The sequence below is a fragment of the Pituophis catenifer genome, unplaced genomic scaffold (assembly GCF_029215685.1).
Source record: "Pituophis catenifer annectens isolate HBS135680 unplaced genomic scaffold, rPitCat1.0.hap2 SCAF_8, whole genome shotgun sequence".
NCBI lineage: Eukaryota > Metazoa > Chordata > Lepidosauria > Squamata > Colubridae > Pituophis > Pituophis catenifer.
In genome coordinates this window covers 62351166-62367469 of record NW_027256888.1, presented here as the reverse complement: position 1 = coordinate 62367469, position 16304 = coordinate 62351166, and the positions used below count along the sequence as shown (strand labels likewise).

Below are 16304 nucleotides of genomic sequence, written 5' to 3'. Positions count from 1 at the left end.
CCATGATTCTCCAGCCAGCTACGCTGGCTGGAGAATCATGGGAGTTGAAGTCCACAAGTCTTAAAGCTGCCAAATTTGAACACCTCTGAGCTAAAGTCTTCACTAAACCTGGTCTTTTACTTCATGATGTCACCATCAGCATGCCGTTGTTTGTACGGCTTGTTATGGACATTTATGCATATGTATATCTACTAATAATATTTTATAGTAGGGTTCTTGGAATTATGCGAGAATTCAGATTTGAGTTAAACTCCTTATTAGACAAAATAGTTATAATGAGCCCACCTTCCAAAAGAAGAGGGAAGAGACTGGTCTTCAACTCCAAGCTAGCAGTAGCTTGTTAGCTGGGCTGAGGAAGGGTAACTAAGTCTTTGTCAGGTAGAGATTATATTTATATAATGTCCAGAAAACAAGCAAAGGATCCATCGCGGGAGGGAGGTCGAGCAGGCGCCGCCCTCCTTCCTTGGTAGGCCTCTCCCTCCTGCCCCCCCCCCGCAGGTGACGCGCATGCTCCGTGGCCGGGAGAGCCACTGCTTCTGTGCGGGGAAAGAAAGAAGGGCAAAGTCCGAGGCTGGCATGAAAGTCCGCCGCGCAAACCGGAGGTAGCCCAGCAGCGTCCAGCCCCGCCCCGCCCCGCGGAACCCTCACCCGGCGCCATGGTGCTGGATAGCTTGGCCCGCATCGTCAAAGTGCAGCTGCCTGCTTACCTCAAGCGCCTGCCGCTGCCGGAGAGCGTCGGCGGCTTCCTGAGACTCTCAGGTTAGCGGGCTGCGCAGGGTTGTTCGTTAAAGGAGGGCGCTCTGTGTGTGTGTGTGTGTGTGTGTGTGTGTGTGTGTGTGTGTGTGTGTGTGTGTGTGATGAGAACCCCCCCCGTCCCTTTGGGAGAAGCCCGACGTCTGAGGGAAGGTCCCAGTTTCTCGCCAACCCCGCGTTCGCTGGACACTTGCAGAAAGTCAGTCGGGAAAAGAGCTCCGTCGGATTCAATGGGGACCGAGTCGGGCAGCCTCCTGCGCCTGCGCCCTGTAGCTGCCTTGGGCTACACAGTCCCCCCTTTCCCCCACACGCGAGACGGGCGCGCAGCCTCCTGGTTCCCCCCCTTTTCTGCGGCTACTCGCTTTGCTGGCTCGGTTCCAGGGCTGGGAAGAAGGCAGAACGAATTGGCGTTGAAGCAGAAAGAATGAATGTCACTCGGGTTCACACGTGGTTCGTTTGTGGCTGGTTCCTCACGACTGGCTTGGAACAATCCACGAAGCCGGTGGAATAGCGGAGTTAGAAGGGACCTTGGAGGTCTCTAGTTCTGCTCAGGCAGGAATCCCCATACCATTTCAAATAAATGGTTGTCCAATCTTTTCTTTAAAACCTCCCGAATTAGAGTACCCAGAAGGCAAGTCGTTGCCTAATAAATTCAGAGGTTTGGAGAGAGAAGTAACCTTCACTCAAATGAGTGTGTTGATTCTGTAGACTCTACATGACTACACATTTAAAAACTATTTAGAAGTGATAAACACAGTTGAAAGGCCAATATGGGGTAGAGGATAAAATGCTTTGAGAGAAAAGGAATCTTGTTCAACCTGCCTGTCTTGACTGAATGCAGAGCAGCTTTGGAAATTTTATCTATCAAATTGTGAAGAACAGAGGATTTTCCTATAGCAATTTCACAGGGAAAGTCACCTTCAGGCCCATAATTTTATGCCTCTTCCTGTTCCATTTGTATGTGCTGTTGCATCAGGCTAGACATCTCTTGTTGATACAGTTACAGTAGACAGAGAAGCCCATCCCTGCTTCTCTATATGAATATGGTGTTTTCTTATGGTCATGAGGTAAGATGATGCTTCCATGGAAGGATGTTTCTAAAAAAAGTATTGTGCAGTTACTTTGCGGAACAGATTTTTGACTAATAATGGAAAAGTTTCAAGACACAGTAATTGTGTCTTGGACTATACAACATGCTATATAAAACTAATGAACAATTTGATGAATTAACACAATGGCCTGGATAACACAATATGCTGACTGTAAAACAGTGATTGACTTCCCATAATATTCTGTACCTGCAACTAGTCAAAAACCTAAACTGAGGTGGTGTATGAAGTAATTAAGTAAAACACAACATGAATGATTTTATATTGTTGAACATTTAATGTTCCTGGCACATATGTTAAAGACAGATTAATAATCCATCCTACCCAATCTGGTTGTATAAAAGATCATCAAATTCTTGATAATATTGATTGATCTCTGTTGAGAGCCAGTTTGGTCTATTGGTTAAGTTAGTAGGCTAGAAAGTAGGAGACTGAGTTCTAATTCCTTTAAGCAAGAAAACTAATTGGGTAACTTTGAACCTATCACTGTCTCTCAGCCCAAACTACCTAATAGGGTTGTTGTGGAAAAAACAAGATGACAAAGGAGAATTAGATGTTTGCCACCGTAAGTTATTTATAAAAAGTATAAAATTGGGATTAAAACTTTTTGTAAAAATACTTTATTCATTTGGAAAAAATCAAAATCAGAATTTATGGCTTTGTTGGAAGTGGACAAGAGCTTTGAATTGTAACTGAAATTAGCTTTTCATTTCTTTATATTAATTGGATCAATATGTAGTGTTCAATATATCCTTTTTTATTTTATTTTTCATTTAATAATGGAACCATTACATCTTTTATTATGGAAATAGAGGTTTTAAGTATAACAGTGGTAAGAGATGAATACAAGTTGTTATATACAAATTATAATTATTTTCTATACCAATATTGATATTTTGTAGAAATTTTGTAATTTATCAAGATTAAGTACTTTTAATGTGCTCTAATGTTTCTGTGCAAATGACAATAACCAGGATTTTAGTTTTTGTATGTATTTTTATCTCAACAAACAAATGGTTAAAATGCCACTGTAGTTAATTATGTAAAATATCACTTGAAGGCTATTGTTCTTACATAGAAGCATTCCTGTACTATTTTATGAGCCTCGGTGGCGCAGTGGTTAGAATGCAGTACTGCAGGCTACTTCTGCTGATCACTGGCTGCCAGCAGTTTGGCAGTTCAGTTCTCACCGGCTCAAGGCTGACTCAGCCTTCCATCCTTCCGACGAGGTTGGTAAAATGAAGACTCAGATTGTTGGGGGAAATATGCTGACTCTGTAAACCGCTTAGAGGGGGCTGCAGGGTAGATTTGATTTAAATCAAGTTGATTTAAATCACGATTTAAATCATGATTTAAATCACTAGTAAAAAAGGCTTGATTTAAATCAACTCGATTTAAATAATAATTTTTAAAGAGCAACTGAAGACCCTCTTATTTCAACAAGCCAGGCTGGCCTAACATGAATATGAATTTTAAATGGGTATGTTAGTTTTAAATTTGTGGGCCAAATTTTTGTATATTCGATTTTAACGGTTTTTTAAAATTTTGTAACTTATTTGTGTTTTAATATGGCTGTACACCGCCTTGAGTCCTTCGGGAGAAGGGCGGTATAGAAATCTAATAAAAGTTAAAGTTAAAAAGTTAAACTGTCATCTCTGTCCCGCATCAGCTCCTCCTCTGACCCGCTGTTGACTCAATGACAGTCCCAATATTGCAGAATATACAGCCTCATGTTACATAACTGCTACATTTCATACTGAATAAATTATTAATGTATCTTAAATAGAAAACTATCTTTAGATAGATTTTTACTCCAAAAGCATTTTATTAAAATAAATTGGATAAAAATGTAAAAAAATCTGATTTAAATAAAAAAATCTGATTTTAAAATAATAATAGATTTTTATCCACGCTAGAGGGGCGTAAAGCACTGTGAAGCGGTATATAATTCTAAGTGCTATTGCTATCTTGTTATTGTAGGAAGATTTTATATCTCTATCTCCCTCTATATTTATATCTATATATGATCAATCCCTATAATTTCTTTGTTTAAATTTGCCTATCATATCATGATAGGGGTTTCAGCTTTCTTGACTTCAGCATTCTCTTTGAGCTTGTAGTTTTACATTAATTTCTCCATAGAATAAAAATCATAAAGTCAAACAACAACATTGACCTCATTTAGAAAAGCTGTTATTTTACCTTCTCATATCAAGGCAGTACCTTGGCTCCCTTTTTAGCTATAGTTCTGTTGTATTTTCTGTAGTAAAGGCTGCAGTTAAGATTCATTTTGGAAAACATTAGGACATAAAAGGAAAAGTGTTATGGTTTAAAAAACTAAATCTATATTTAAATCATGTCAAAACCTTTTCTTCTTTCTGGTCTGTCTTTGTGATTACCCCCCACTTAGCTCTTTTTTCCATTTATTTAAATATTAAAGTAATGAAACAAAAAATATGCTGGCCCATGAACTATTTGGTACTTTTTTTACCTAATCCAATGTGTTATGGGGAACCAAAGGAAAGCAGCACAAAATACAACTTGAAAGGATATGCTGGATCTTCTTTTGACATACTATATAGAGTGTCTTTGTTTGACAAACCAACTTGGATTATGTTTTTATATTTTCCTTTTCTACTAGATCCTTGTTAATTAATGTTTGACTTCAGCAGAAAGTGCAAAAAATGATTTCCACTTCGTTTGGATTGTGCTCTTAGTTATACCTTCCTGCTTGTTTCCTATTTTTGTTCCAAAGAATTCTAATATACCATATCATTCCAAAATGACCCTGCTTTTTATGCTTAATTTGGTGGTAAAAGGTAAACGTAAAAGTTCCCCTTGCACATATGTGCTAGTCATTCCCGACTCTAGGGGGCAGTGCTCATCTCCGTTTCAAAGCCAAAGAGCCAGCGTTGTCCGAAGACGTCTCCGTGGTCATATGGCTAGTATGACTAAATGCCAAAGGCGCACAGAACGTTGTTACCTTCCCATCAAAGGTGGTCCCCATTTTTCTACTTGCATTTTTATGTGCTTTTTTATGTTCTAGGTTGGCAGAAGCTGGGACAAGTAATGGGAGCTCACCCCGTTACACGCACTAGGGATTTGGACCGCTGAACTGCTGACCTTTTGATCAACAAGCTCAGCATCCTAGTCACTGAGCCACTGCATCCCTGTAGCCAGCATAGCCAGAGTATAAGATAGTTGAAGTTTAGTTCAGCAACATTTGGAGGTGCAGAGATGATCTACTCTGACTTTAATATCAAAATCAACTGAAGGCCTATAAGTGTCCCAATTTTGGTGGTATTGTTCTACAATTTGTATCTGTTCTCTGCAGAGGATATGTGACTGCCTGACAGAGGGAAATATCTGTCCCCATTCAAGATGCTGTATTAGATGTATAGGTAATCCTTGTTTAGTGACCACAATTGAGACCAGCATCTTTGTTATTAAGTGAAGCAGTTTGCACAGTACAAAATTATGGGACTGAAAGTGTGCTTTCTGGCTCAAAACTGACAAGATTAATGTGTTTCACACATTGTTTTTTTTTTCTCCTAACCATTCTCAATCCTTTGGAATGCTAGTCCTGGCATTGGGATAATTAACAAGAGAATAAATATTTGTAGATGTTTGTATAATGGTTATTGCAGAATACTGCTCTATAATATGGTTGTGGCATGTGCTCAGTTTCAGAATGGCTGCGGTTATTGCCTTTCCTGGGTATCCTTGCTCTGCTCGGATATCTTGCTATTCGTCCATTCCTTCTCAAGAAGAAACAGCAAAAGGACAGCTTGATTAATCTCAAGATCCAAAAGGAGAATCCCAAAGTAGTAAACGAAATCAACATTGAGGATCTATGTCACACTAAGGCAGTGTACTGCAGATGCTGGCGCTCTAAAACAGTGAGTTGTTTTATTGAATTTGCTATACCCTTTTTACTTAAGATCATTCTTGTCTTTTATGATATAGAGTGCTTTGCTTCTTTTAAAAGTCACGATTGTGCGCTTCAGGGTAGAATGCTCTTGCAGACTGTTTATCACTAGTGAAGAATTAATACTTTTTTTTTACTTTTGCCAAAACTAGTGTTGATTATATACTACTAAAGACCTGCATTTTAAAATCTATTCTGTAGCTAGAAAAACATTTTTGTCCATAGTCCTCCAAGATCATTGGGAAAGTGATGCCTGAGAGCTTTATATATGCTTTTGTGAGCACATAAATTGCATGGACATCTAGCTTGGCCCTGGTAGCTTGGCAAATTCATATGTGTTCACCATGATTTTAAAGCTCTTTGCTTTCATTTAGTTTCTGACATGTTGCTGAACTGCAAGGGTGAATTTGCTGGAGAAGAACAACAGCTATGATACAGATATGATTTGTCCATTTTATTTAACTAGCTAAGGATAACATGCCATTCCATAGTTAGGACAATTGTTATAAATCATGTCTTGTTATGCCATGTGATCATAAACCATAATTGAATTTGGATATAGAGCCAAATGTAATCTTGTTATTTATGATTTAACGTGTTCAAATTGGCAACTATAACTCAATTCTTTTAACATGTGGATTACACTAAGCAGAATCCACCAATTGAAATTTCAAAGTAATGTGGTTTAGCAATGAAGATTATTTTAAACCAAGCCTATTGTGATTTGTAAACCACACTTTATACCTTAACATATGCCAAGCCAAGCTAATTGTTGAGGTTAAACTAAATAGGAATAGAATTTGGACAGAATATTTTTGTAGCTGTTCATTTCTGACCACTTCTAACTCCTGTATAAGCCATTGTTTTAAAGCATACACATTAGATGCTGAATTTGTTCAATGGGTCTTAGTATTGATGATGAATAAAGCACCAAGAGTATCATTTAGATTTCAGTTTACATTTTGGATACTTCTCATCCTTGGTGATCTATTACCCACACTAGCTACCAACCTCACCTGAGTATGTATTGTGTTTATTAATGTATTTGAGAGTAACCTGTCCCTTAATCTCAATTATAGTCCTAAAACCACTAACATTGCAGGTCACCTACTTTTTCTCTGTTTGTTTTTGTTTCAGTTCCCTGTCTGTGATGGCTCTCACAACAAACACAACGAGTCAACTGGAGATAATGTGGGCCCTTTAATACTCAGGAAAAAAGAAGTCTAGCAAACTCCTAAATATGCTGTGACTAAAAGGAAGTCCATTTGTATATGTATATGTCGGGCTTTCAGTCTTGTAATAATCATAGGGTTATATTTTAGTATATTTTTAGATTATATTAAATTTATACTTTGTGCTAGATGTTTGGTAATGTGTTTTATATAACAAAAATGTACTATATCTATGCTTTGTAATCATAGCAGAATTATTTTTCCCAGAAGTGCAGGAAATGTAACAAATATTAGATAGATGATAAATAGATAGATAGATAGATAGATAGATAGATAGATAGATAGATAGATAGATAGATAGATAGACAGGCAGGCAGGCAGGCAGGCAGGCAGGCAGGCAGGCAGGCAGGCAGGCAGGCAGGCAGACAGACAGACAGACAGACAGACAGACAGACATCCCTTTATTCTAACTACAGTGTATCAACACTACAGATTTAACAGATTTTAAACAAGTTGGGAGTATTCCCAGATTGCCACAAAACTGGGAATTTTTGGAGGTTGTCAAAGATGGTAATGATTTTGGTCTTATGTGGGTTTAGGAATTTGCATGCAAGCCAGTAGCTCAGTTTGAACATTGAGTGTGTACAGGAATCACTTTTATACAGAACTTCAGATAGCCTTCTTTGATAATGATTAGAGATCTACAAACTAGGAGTAGAGTGTTTTCTGCTTTTCAGAAATGATACAGATTGTATATAATTGGCTTGTCTGTGATTTAGAAATTATAGCATTATGTATTTATATTTTGAAATATAGAACAGTTCAGTCTGAGAACTATCTTATTTGCAAAATTCATGATGTTGAGTAATAACTGGCTGCATTAAATGAACTATAGTAATTAAACTATTTGCTACTAAACCAGCTCTTCCCTTAAACAAATTAGTTCATGTTACATGAACAGTATAGCACTTTGAACTTCAAATAATCTAATGCTTTCCCCCATATTTTCCAATTCTTCTTGGCATGTGTATCCAATCTACTTATACATCTTGTACATAGTTAAGTTCAGATTCCCATGTGCAAGAGTAACATTAGGTGGTCATGGTCCACATTTTACATAGTATTAAGCTGTATGTGCTAGAAAATATCAGTTGCTCCAAAGGACCCAGGCAAACAAACAAGGGTACAGCAAATGATGCTAGATTAAAGTGTATACCAACTATTTATTCTGTTAAAGAAATGGGCTGAAATCAAAACATTCTTAGACATTGTATAGTCACATAAAGTGTAAATTCCTTTTCTCCATCCTCCTGACCCTCTAGGATTTCTCCATGAACAGAATCCAATTTTCTAACAAAGCAGTTTACATTGTTAGTTTCCTATCTAGTGAAGGGGTTGTTTGTAAAACTTAAATTCTCCTGCCTGGCTGTCACGGCAGTCAGACATGGGCAGTGTTTGCATTTTTTATATTTCTGATCATGAAGAACAAGGATCTTTCTTGAAATGTATGATATTGGATCAGGGGCGGGTTTTAAAACCCGTCGCTACCGGTTCGCTTGTGCGTATGTGCGCACTTGCACCTGCTGCTTCTGCGCATGCACAGAAGCGTCTGGGCGGGTGGGCGGAGCCTCCCCAATCCGGGGCGAACCGGTAGCAACCCACCACTGTATTGGACAATGATATGAACTATGAACTGGAGGAAATTTCAGGTTACAAAATGATAAATAAGGTAAACAAATATGTAACAATTCCCAGAATTCCTCAGCCAGTCCACATTTTTAAATTGTCAAGGTTGAAAAACACTGATCTATCTATGTGAGGGGAAAAGTGTAGGTAGCTAAGCCAATGAGCTAGTTACCTACTATGATTTTTACTATCGCTGAAAATGTTCTCCAGCATAACAGGAAATGAGATAATTTTCAGCTGATAAAATAATGATGAAGAACTGAGTTGTGAGATGTCTCATAAAAAAGGTCCCAATATAGTTTTCCTTTGAAGAAGAGAATAATTCCAAGAAATGCCACCATCAATGCTATTTACAAACCTTTCTCAAACCACCAGAACAAAGGTTCAAGAGTTCTGGGAGACTGATAAATGAAATACACAAGAAAATCCAGTGCCAAGAATATTACTTATTTTTAGTGACTCCTATCTACATTTAGCAGCCAGCCAGCCAGTGAGTTACATGCAAAAAACCAAATTACCATCTTTTTCCAAGGTTTTCCATCCGTCCAATCCGGTCCAACAGATTGGACATGCTGCAGATAGTATTTATGCTGTAGCCCCTGCCTTATGGGGTATTCAGTTCAGTTCAGTTCAGTTTAGCTTAGTTTAGTTGTCATTGCACCTCGTACAACGAAATTAAATGCCATCTTCAGTGGAGATTAGAATGGTTTCCAACCCTATTGGCTTTTTGCAAAGCTTTAAAAATTTAGTTATGTCTGGGGCTCAGAATGTATTAAGGGCCCTAATACTTGGCTTTATGATTAGTTTATTGACAATCAGAACTGATATTTGATCTTATTTATTTTGTGGGTATTTTTATTATTTTAATGTTTTTAAAATTGTTTTGTTTAATAATTTTAGAATTGTAAGCCACCCAGAGTCACTTAATTGATTTGGGCAACTACAGAAATCAAATAAATAAAACCTCACTTCTACAAAAAAAAAAACAAAATAAACCCTTCCATGCCTTATTATAGCAAATGGTTTCAACAGTTTACATGGGGATAAGGGGGAGTCTTGTGTAATGTTCCTGTATTTTTATAAGAAATCTTGAGCCTCTGACTTCTTTTTTTTTTTTTTTTTATTGCAAAAGTTTAGAAGCCTCTGACTTCTAAACTGTCTGACAATCCTGACATGGTTCTCAGAACCCTGGAATGGATTTGGACTATTTTTCTGTGTTCTCTTGTTTAAAAAAAAAAAAACCACTTCATGCAAGTTTCTGTTTTGGTTACATTTTTGGTCACTGTTTTATCTCTTCAGCCTGGAAGTAAAACTGCTAAACTCCACAGCAATTGTGGCCTGTGATTGAAACTTGAAGCAGCACAGTTGTCCTGGCAGCAAAACAAATGCCCAACTGTGCTATAGACCATAAGGACACAATATGTAATTAGGGGGAACAAACTGTATAATTGTTACCTGATCTGCTATTCATTATCAATTCAAATAAAAATGCTGAAATTGTGTGAAGGTTTAATAAGATAGTGAATAAAATGTGTGTCTGTCTGTGCATGAAATGAATTGACAGTATGTATTTGGTCTAAATTAATAAAAATAGAAATTGTTTTGTTGCTATCAAATCATGTGTCACTTCCTAGTGACTATATGGATAGATTTTCCCCAAATGATTTTCTCTTCAACTTGGCTTTTAGGTCTTTCGCTGTTGTCTACTTATCTCCCACTTAGACTTGTCTTCAACTCATATTTTCCAGTCCCTTTATTGAGCAGCTACTCTGGTAAGGCTTGGAGAGTAGTTGGGAACGTGTATATGTTAGTAAAATCTTGCTATAGTGTAACCAATAAAATTGGCTTAACAAAATTATTTGTGCGCTGTATGTCATTTAGTGTGAGACATCTTTCCAAGATCCTACAAGAGTTAATATCAAAAGAAGAAGGCAACTTTGCTTTATCCCCAACTTTTGGAGTATACACACATTTGGAAGTCTTGCTCACACAAAACAGCTTCCACAGAAGGCATCATCAATCACAGGCACTTATTTACTAGAAGAAAAAATATAAATTTGATCTCTACTACCCATTATAACCTCTAGCATGCAATGTCCAAACAAGATGCCCCATGCTCTGTTTCCCGCCCCTTGAGCCCCATTGGCCTTTTCCCACTAACACTGGATCCCTCCGGGCCTTAGACCTGTTTTCTGTAATATGGCCAAAAGCCCCTTGTGTTTATGGAAGTCAACCAAACTTGGGCTTAACCCAGAGAGCCTTCGTCTTTGTCTTGAGTGTTTATAGGTAACAAATCTTTCCCCATAGTGGACAAGAACAATTTCAGCGTTATTTCAGCAGGGAAGCATTCTGTCTTCATTCTCTATATACAGTATTTCAAGGCTCCTTCAAAGGCTTCCAGGCAAGCCAATTAAACGTAGGAAAATGGCATGCCACCATTAGTGAAAGCACTTTTCTTAAAAAATTGAGGTATTTGGGATGGAAAATTAATCAGTTGATGGTAATACTTAAATAAGTCCTGATGACTGTTTCTAAATGTGTGTATTTAGAAGATGGGGGGGAGAGAGATTCGCCGATCGATTGAAAAAGTATCAAATGAGCGCGGTAAGGCTCAGAGGCAGCGCTTTTTGATAAAAATGAATATGGAGGTGAAAGTTATACAACAGGCCAAGCATGGTTATCTGCAGCAAACAGGTTTTTCCTAATACAAGTATGTCCCAAAGGTGATTTTTTTTTTTTTTTCAAGAGGCAACTGGACTTTCTGGTTTTGCTTTGAAAGACGTTTCACTTCTCATCCAAGAGCTCTTCGGAAGCTTCTTGGATGACAAATGAAAGGTCTTCAAAGAAACAAAGAATTATATGAGAAAATGTATTAATATTTCAGATTGCTTGATTGCTTATCAGGTTTTTAAACCATTTCACTTACTGCAAGAGGAATTTGGATTATCTAATCTTACAAAGATGCAGAATGTTCAATTAAAACTTCCCTTGCTATCACAATTTGCTCTGGATGCATTAGCAGCATCTAAAACTTCTAAATTACTATCTGTGTTTAAATATGTTTTAGTTTGGTCTAGATCTATAGTGATTTTTATAAACAGAGTATCTGGTATTATTTATTTATATTGATATTGTTTCCTGACTGTTTATTTGTACCCTATGACTATCATTAAGTGTTGTACCTTATGATTCTTGATGAACATATCTTTTCTTTTATGTACACTGAGGGCATATGCACCAAGACAAATTCCTTGTGTGTCCAATCACACTTGGCCAATAAAAAATTCTATTCTATTCTATTCTATTCTATTCTATTCTATTCTATTCTATTCTATTCTATTCTATTCTATTCTATTCTATTCTATTCTATTCTTTGGAACAGATGTGAAATAAAAGAATTTAAGTATCCTATATTAACAAATCAAGGATTAAAGGAATATTGATTATGCTTTTTTTACTGTAAAATCTGACAATTCCAACAAAATTTTTGAGTTTTACTTGATACAGTTTTAAAAGGTTTCGCTGTCAACTTGATTATGTTGATGTAAATGGTCAGGGGACATTTTAATGATATGGGCTTGACTCACTATAGCCCAGTTTTGGTTTTATTATCAGTGAGTTTTTGGGAAGTTGTTATGGTTTAAAGGAGTAAACGTACTCTTAAATCATGCCAAAAACTTGGAATGTATTTTTATATAATTATAGATTATTGAACAAGAATGAAAAAGACATTATTGGAAAGATATTGTTCCCTTTCTATTTATAAACTCACTTTTTATCTATTTCTTGGAAAAACTTAATCTTTATTCTGTGAGGTTAGGGTGTAACGATACGTATAAAATTTAAGTGGAATGATTTATTATGTGAAATGTCACATGGTTTTGATTCTTTTCTTCTTTCTGATCTGTTTTTGGGTCTCCCCTTTGCTTTTTCCCCATTTTGTTTACATATTAAAGTAATGAAACAAAAAAATATGCTAAATCACAAATTACCTGATCCCTTTTTAGCTTAATCCTTTGTTATTATGTTATGTGGACCAAAGGAAAACAGCAGCAAAATACAACTTGGAAGAACATGCTGCATCTTCTTTTGACATACTATATAGAGTGTCTTTGTATGACAAACCAACTTTGATTATCTGTTTTTATATTTTCCTTTCTTACTTCTTCCTTGTTTATCAATGTTGGGCTTCACCAAAAATGCAAAAATTGATTTCCACTTCATTTGAATGCAAGATGAAGAAGCAGGAAAGACTTGCTAGTTTTGGCATTGCACTATGTTATAGTTATATTTTCCTGCTCTCATTTCCTGTTTCTGTTCCAAAGAATTCTACTGCAATGTACCATATCATCCTCAAATGACTCTGCTTTTTATATTGGGATACTAAAATTGGTGCTATCATTCTGCAATTTGTATCTATCCTTTGCACAAGAGATGTGACTGCCTGGCAGAGGGAAATATCTGTCTCCATTCAAAATGCTGTATTAGATGTATCAGTAGTCCTTGTTTAGTGACAACAATTGAGACCAGCACTTTTTCATTAAGCGAAGCAGTTTGCACAGTACGAAATTATGGGACCGAAAATGTGCTTTCTGGCTCAAAACTGACAAGATTAATGTGTTTCACTCCTAGCCATTCCCAATCCTTTGGAATGCTAGACCTGGCACTGGGATAATTAACAAGGGAATTAATGTTTGTATATACATCAATTGGAGAGGAAGAGATTACGAGAGAATAAACAGGCACACAATGTGGAATACAGATAGAAAGCAATGCACTGGTTCCAACAGCCATAAGCATGCTATGAAAACATCCCAGTGTATTTCCCACTGTGTAGTTTACTCTCTTGTAATCCCTTTCCCTCCAGTCTATCACTCTGTAAATTGGGGGAGGGAAGAAAAAACCAGATCAGGCATAAGACAACATGTACTGGCTGTAATGATGATTAAAATTAATTAACGTTACATCACAATAGAAGGTCTATTAATACTAATAAACATTAATATGGATAGTCTGCTTAACACAACATGCTAGGATGTATTTTCTCTTAACATGTTCAACCCCAAATTCCCCAACACATTTTAGCCTGTTGCATTCTTTTTGTTATGTAAACCCATCTAGGAAAGAAAAACTAATAAGAGGATGACTTAACAAAATAATAAATCCACATTACAAATAACTATGGAATGAACATAACAGCAAGGCTTCCTCTCATCACAGCCTGGTTTTCTACTGGGTGTCACTGTTTTGCACTTAGTACTGCAAATTACATACATCTTATAAGACTAGTGTGAGACTGGAAAGTACTTTTAATAGTTGCTGCATGGGTTTGTAATCTGTTCTTAGAGCAAAACATTTGGTAATAAAGGATGAGGCTGAAATACATTGCTGCAGAATATTACTCTATATTTGTGGCATGTGCTCAGTTCCAGAATGGTTGCTGTTATTGCCTTTCCTGAGTGTCCTTGCTCTGCAGGGATATCTTGCTTTTCGCCCATTCCTTCCCAAGAAGAAACAGCAGAAGGACAGCTTGATTAATCTCAAGATCCAGAAGGAGAATCCCGAAGTAGTAAATGAAATCAACATTAAGGACCTATGTTACACTAAGGTAGTGTACTGCAGATGCTGGGGGTCTAAAACAGTGAGTTCTTCTATTTATTTGTGGTATTCTTTTAACTTATGGCCATTGTTTCTTATGATACAGAGTGGTTCACTTCTTTTAAAAGTCACGATTGTACACTTTCGGGTAGAATGTTCCTGCAGACTATTTATCACTAGAAAAGAATTAATACCTATTTTAAACTTTTGCCAGAACTAGGGCTATTTTCCTTAAAACTGTAGGAATTGTAACAAATATTAGATAGATGACAGACAGACACCTTTATTCTAACTACAGGTGCCATCTATACTACAGTTTTAACAGATTTTAAATCAGCTGTAGTGCCAGATCGCCACAAAACTGGGAAGTTATTTTTGGAGGTTGTGAAAGATAGTCATGAGTTTGGTCTTAAATGGGTTTAGAAATTTGCATGCAAGACGGTAGTTCAGTTTGAACATTGAGTATGTATAGGAATCACTTTTATACAGAACTCCAGATAGCCTTCTTTGAGAATGATTAAAGAGATCTACAAACTAGGAACAGAGTGTTTTCTGCTTCTCAGAAGTGATAGAGATTGTATTTAATTTGGCTTATCTATGATTTAGAAATTATGGCATTATGTATTGATATTTTGAAATATATAACAATTCAATCTGAGAATTACCGAGAACTATTTTATTTGCACAATTCATTATGTTGAGTAATTACTGAATGCATTAAACAAACTACAGTAAATTAGCCTATTTGCTACTAAACCTGCTATTCCCCTCAAACCAATCTGCTTATGCTACATTCTAATACTTTCCCCCATATTTTCCAATCTTCAGTCAAAGAAAAAAATAGATTCCTTTTCTCCATCCTCCTGAATCTCAGAGATTTCTTCATGAGCAGAATCCAGTTTTTTAACAAAACAGTTTACTTTGTTAGTTTCCTATCTGGTGAAGGGGTTGCTTGTAAAACTTAAATTCTGTATCTGGTGTCCCAAATATTTCCATTAATTCTGTAAGTCCCTTGTCTGTATACTTAACCAGGGATGCACTGTTGCTAGAAATGTAAAGATATTATCAGTTTCTTTCTAGAGGAAAAAAATGCATTTCTTCTTACGGAAAATAGCACAACTGTTTATTCTTTTTTTATGATCACTTTATTTTTTAAGAAGCAATGTTTGCATTTTTTATATTTTTGGTCATGGAGACCAAGGCTTGTTCCTGAAATGTATGATACAATACAATGACATGAACCATGAGCTGGAGGAAATTTCAGGAGCCCACAAAATGGCAAATAAAATAAACAAATATGGGCCAATGGCTAGAATTCTCCAACCAGTCCACATATCTTAAAATTGCCAAGGATTTACTATTTTCTTTTGTATTTCTGTTTTATAATCCAATAAAATTTTTAAATTTGAAAATAAAAAAATAAAAAAATTGCCAAAGTTGAAAAACACTGATCTATGTGAGAAAACAATGAGCTATTTACATACTATGATTTTTACTATCATTGAAAATGTTCTCCTCCAACATAACAGGAAATCAGGTAGTATAAGATGATACATAATAATGTAAAACTGAGTTGTGAGTTGTCTCATAAAAAAAGGTCCCAAGATATTTTTCCTTTCCTTTGAAGGAGAGAATAGTTTCAATAAATGTCACTTTCAGTGCTAACTGTAAACTTTCTTAAACCACCAGAACAAAGCTTCAAGAGTTCTGGGAGACAGATAAATAAAATGCACAAGAAAACCCAGTGGCAAGAATATTACTTATTTTGTTTGGGGAAACAAATTTAAGATCCAAGCCTTCTGTTTTGAAATTGATTTTTTTTCATCCACCAGGAGAGTCCATAGATACCGGCCAGAAATGCTGAGAGAACAAAGTATATTTTTATTGTATAAAATACAGAGTTGATCACAGGTTTGAAAACAAAGCATCATGCAGTACTATGATTTCATTGTTGCTCACACAAGGAATAAATGTTTAATTTGATCCATAATTGTATTTCCATTTCTTTTCTGTTTAATCTCAAACATCAGAGAGTTAAATCTGAATTTAAAATAAAGT

General features: G+C 36.3%; 1 protein-coding gene across 1 annotated transcript; it reads left to right on the top strand.

The window, feature by feature from the left end:
• The first annotated feature begins 507 nt into the window (after positions 1-507).
• LOC139320768 (CDGSH iron-sulfur domain-containing protein 2A-like) lies at positions 508-7304 on the top strand. Its single transcript, XM_070949211.1, is given in 4 exon segments — positions 508-556; positions 559-759; positions 5547-5761; positions 6928-7304. Coding segments are annotated over 4 exon segments (555 nt in total). The 3' UTR covers positions 7018-7304.
• The last annotated feature ends 9000 nt before the right edge of the window (positions 7305-16304 follow it).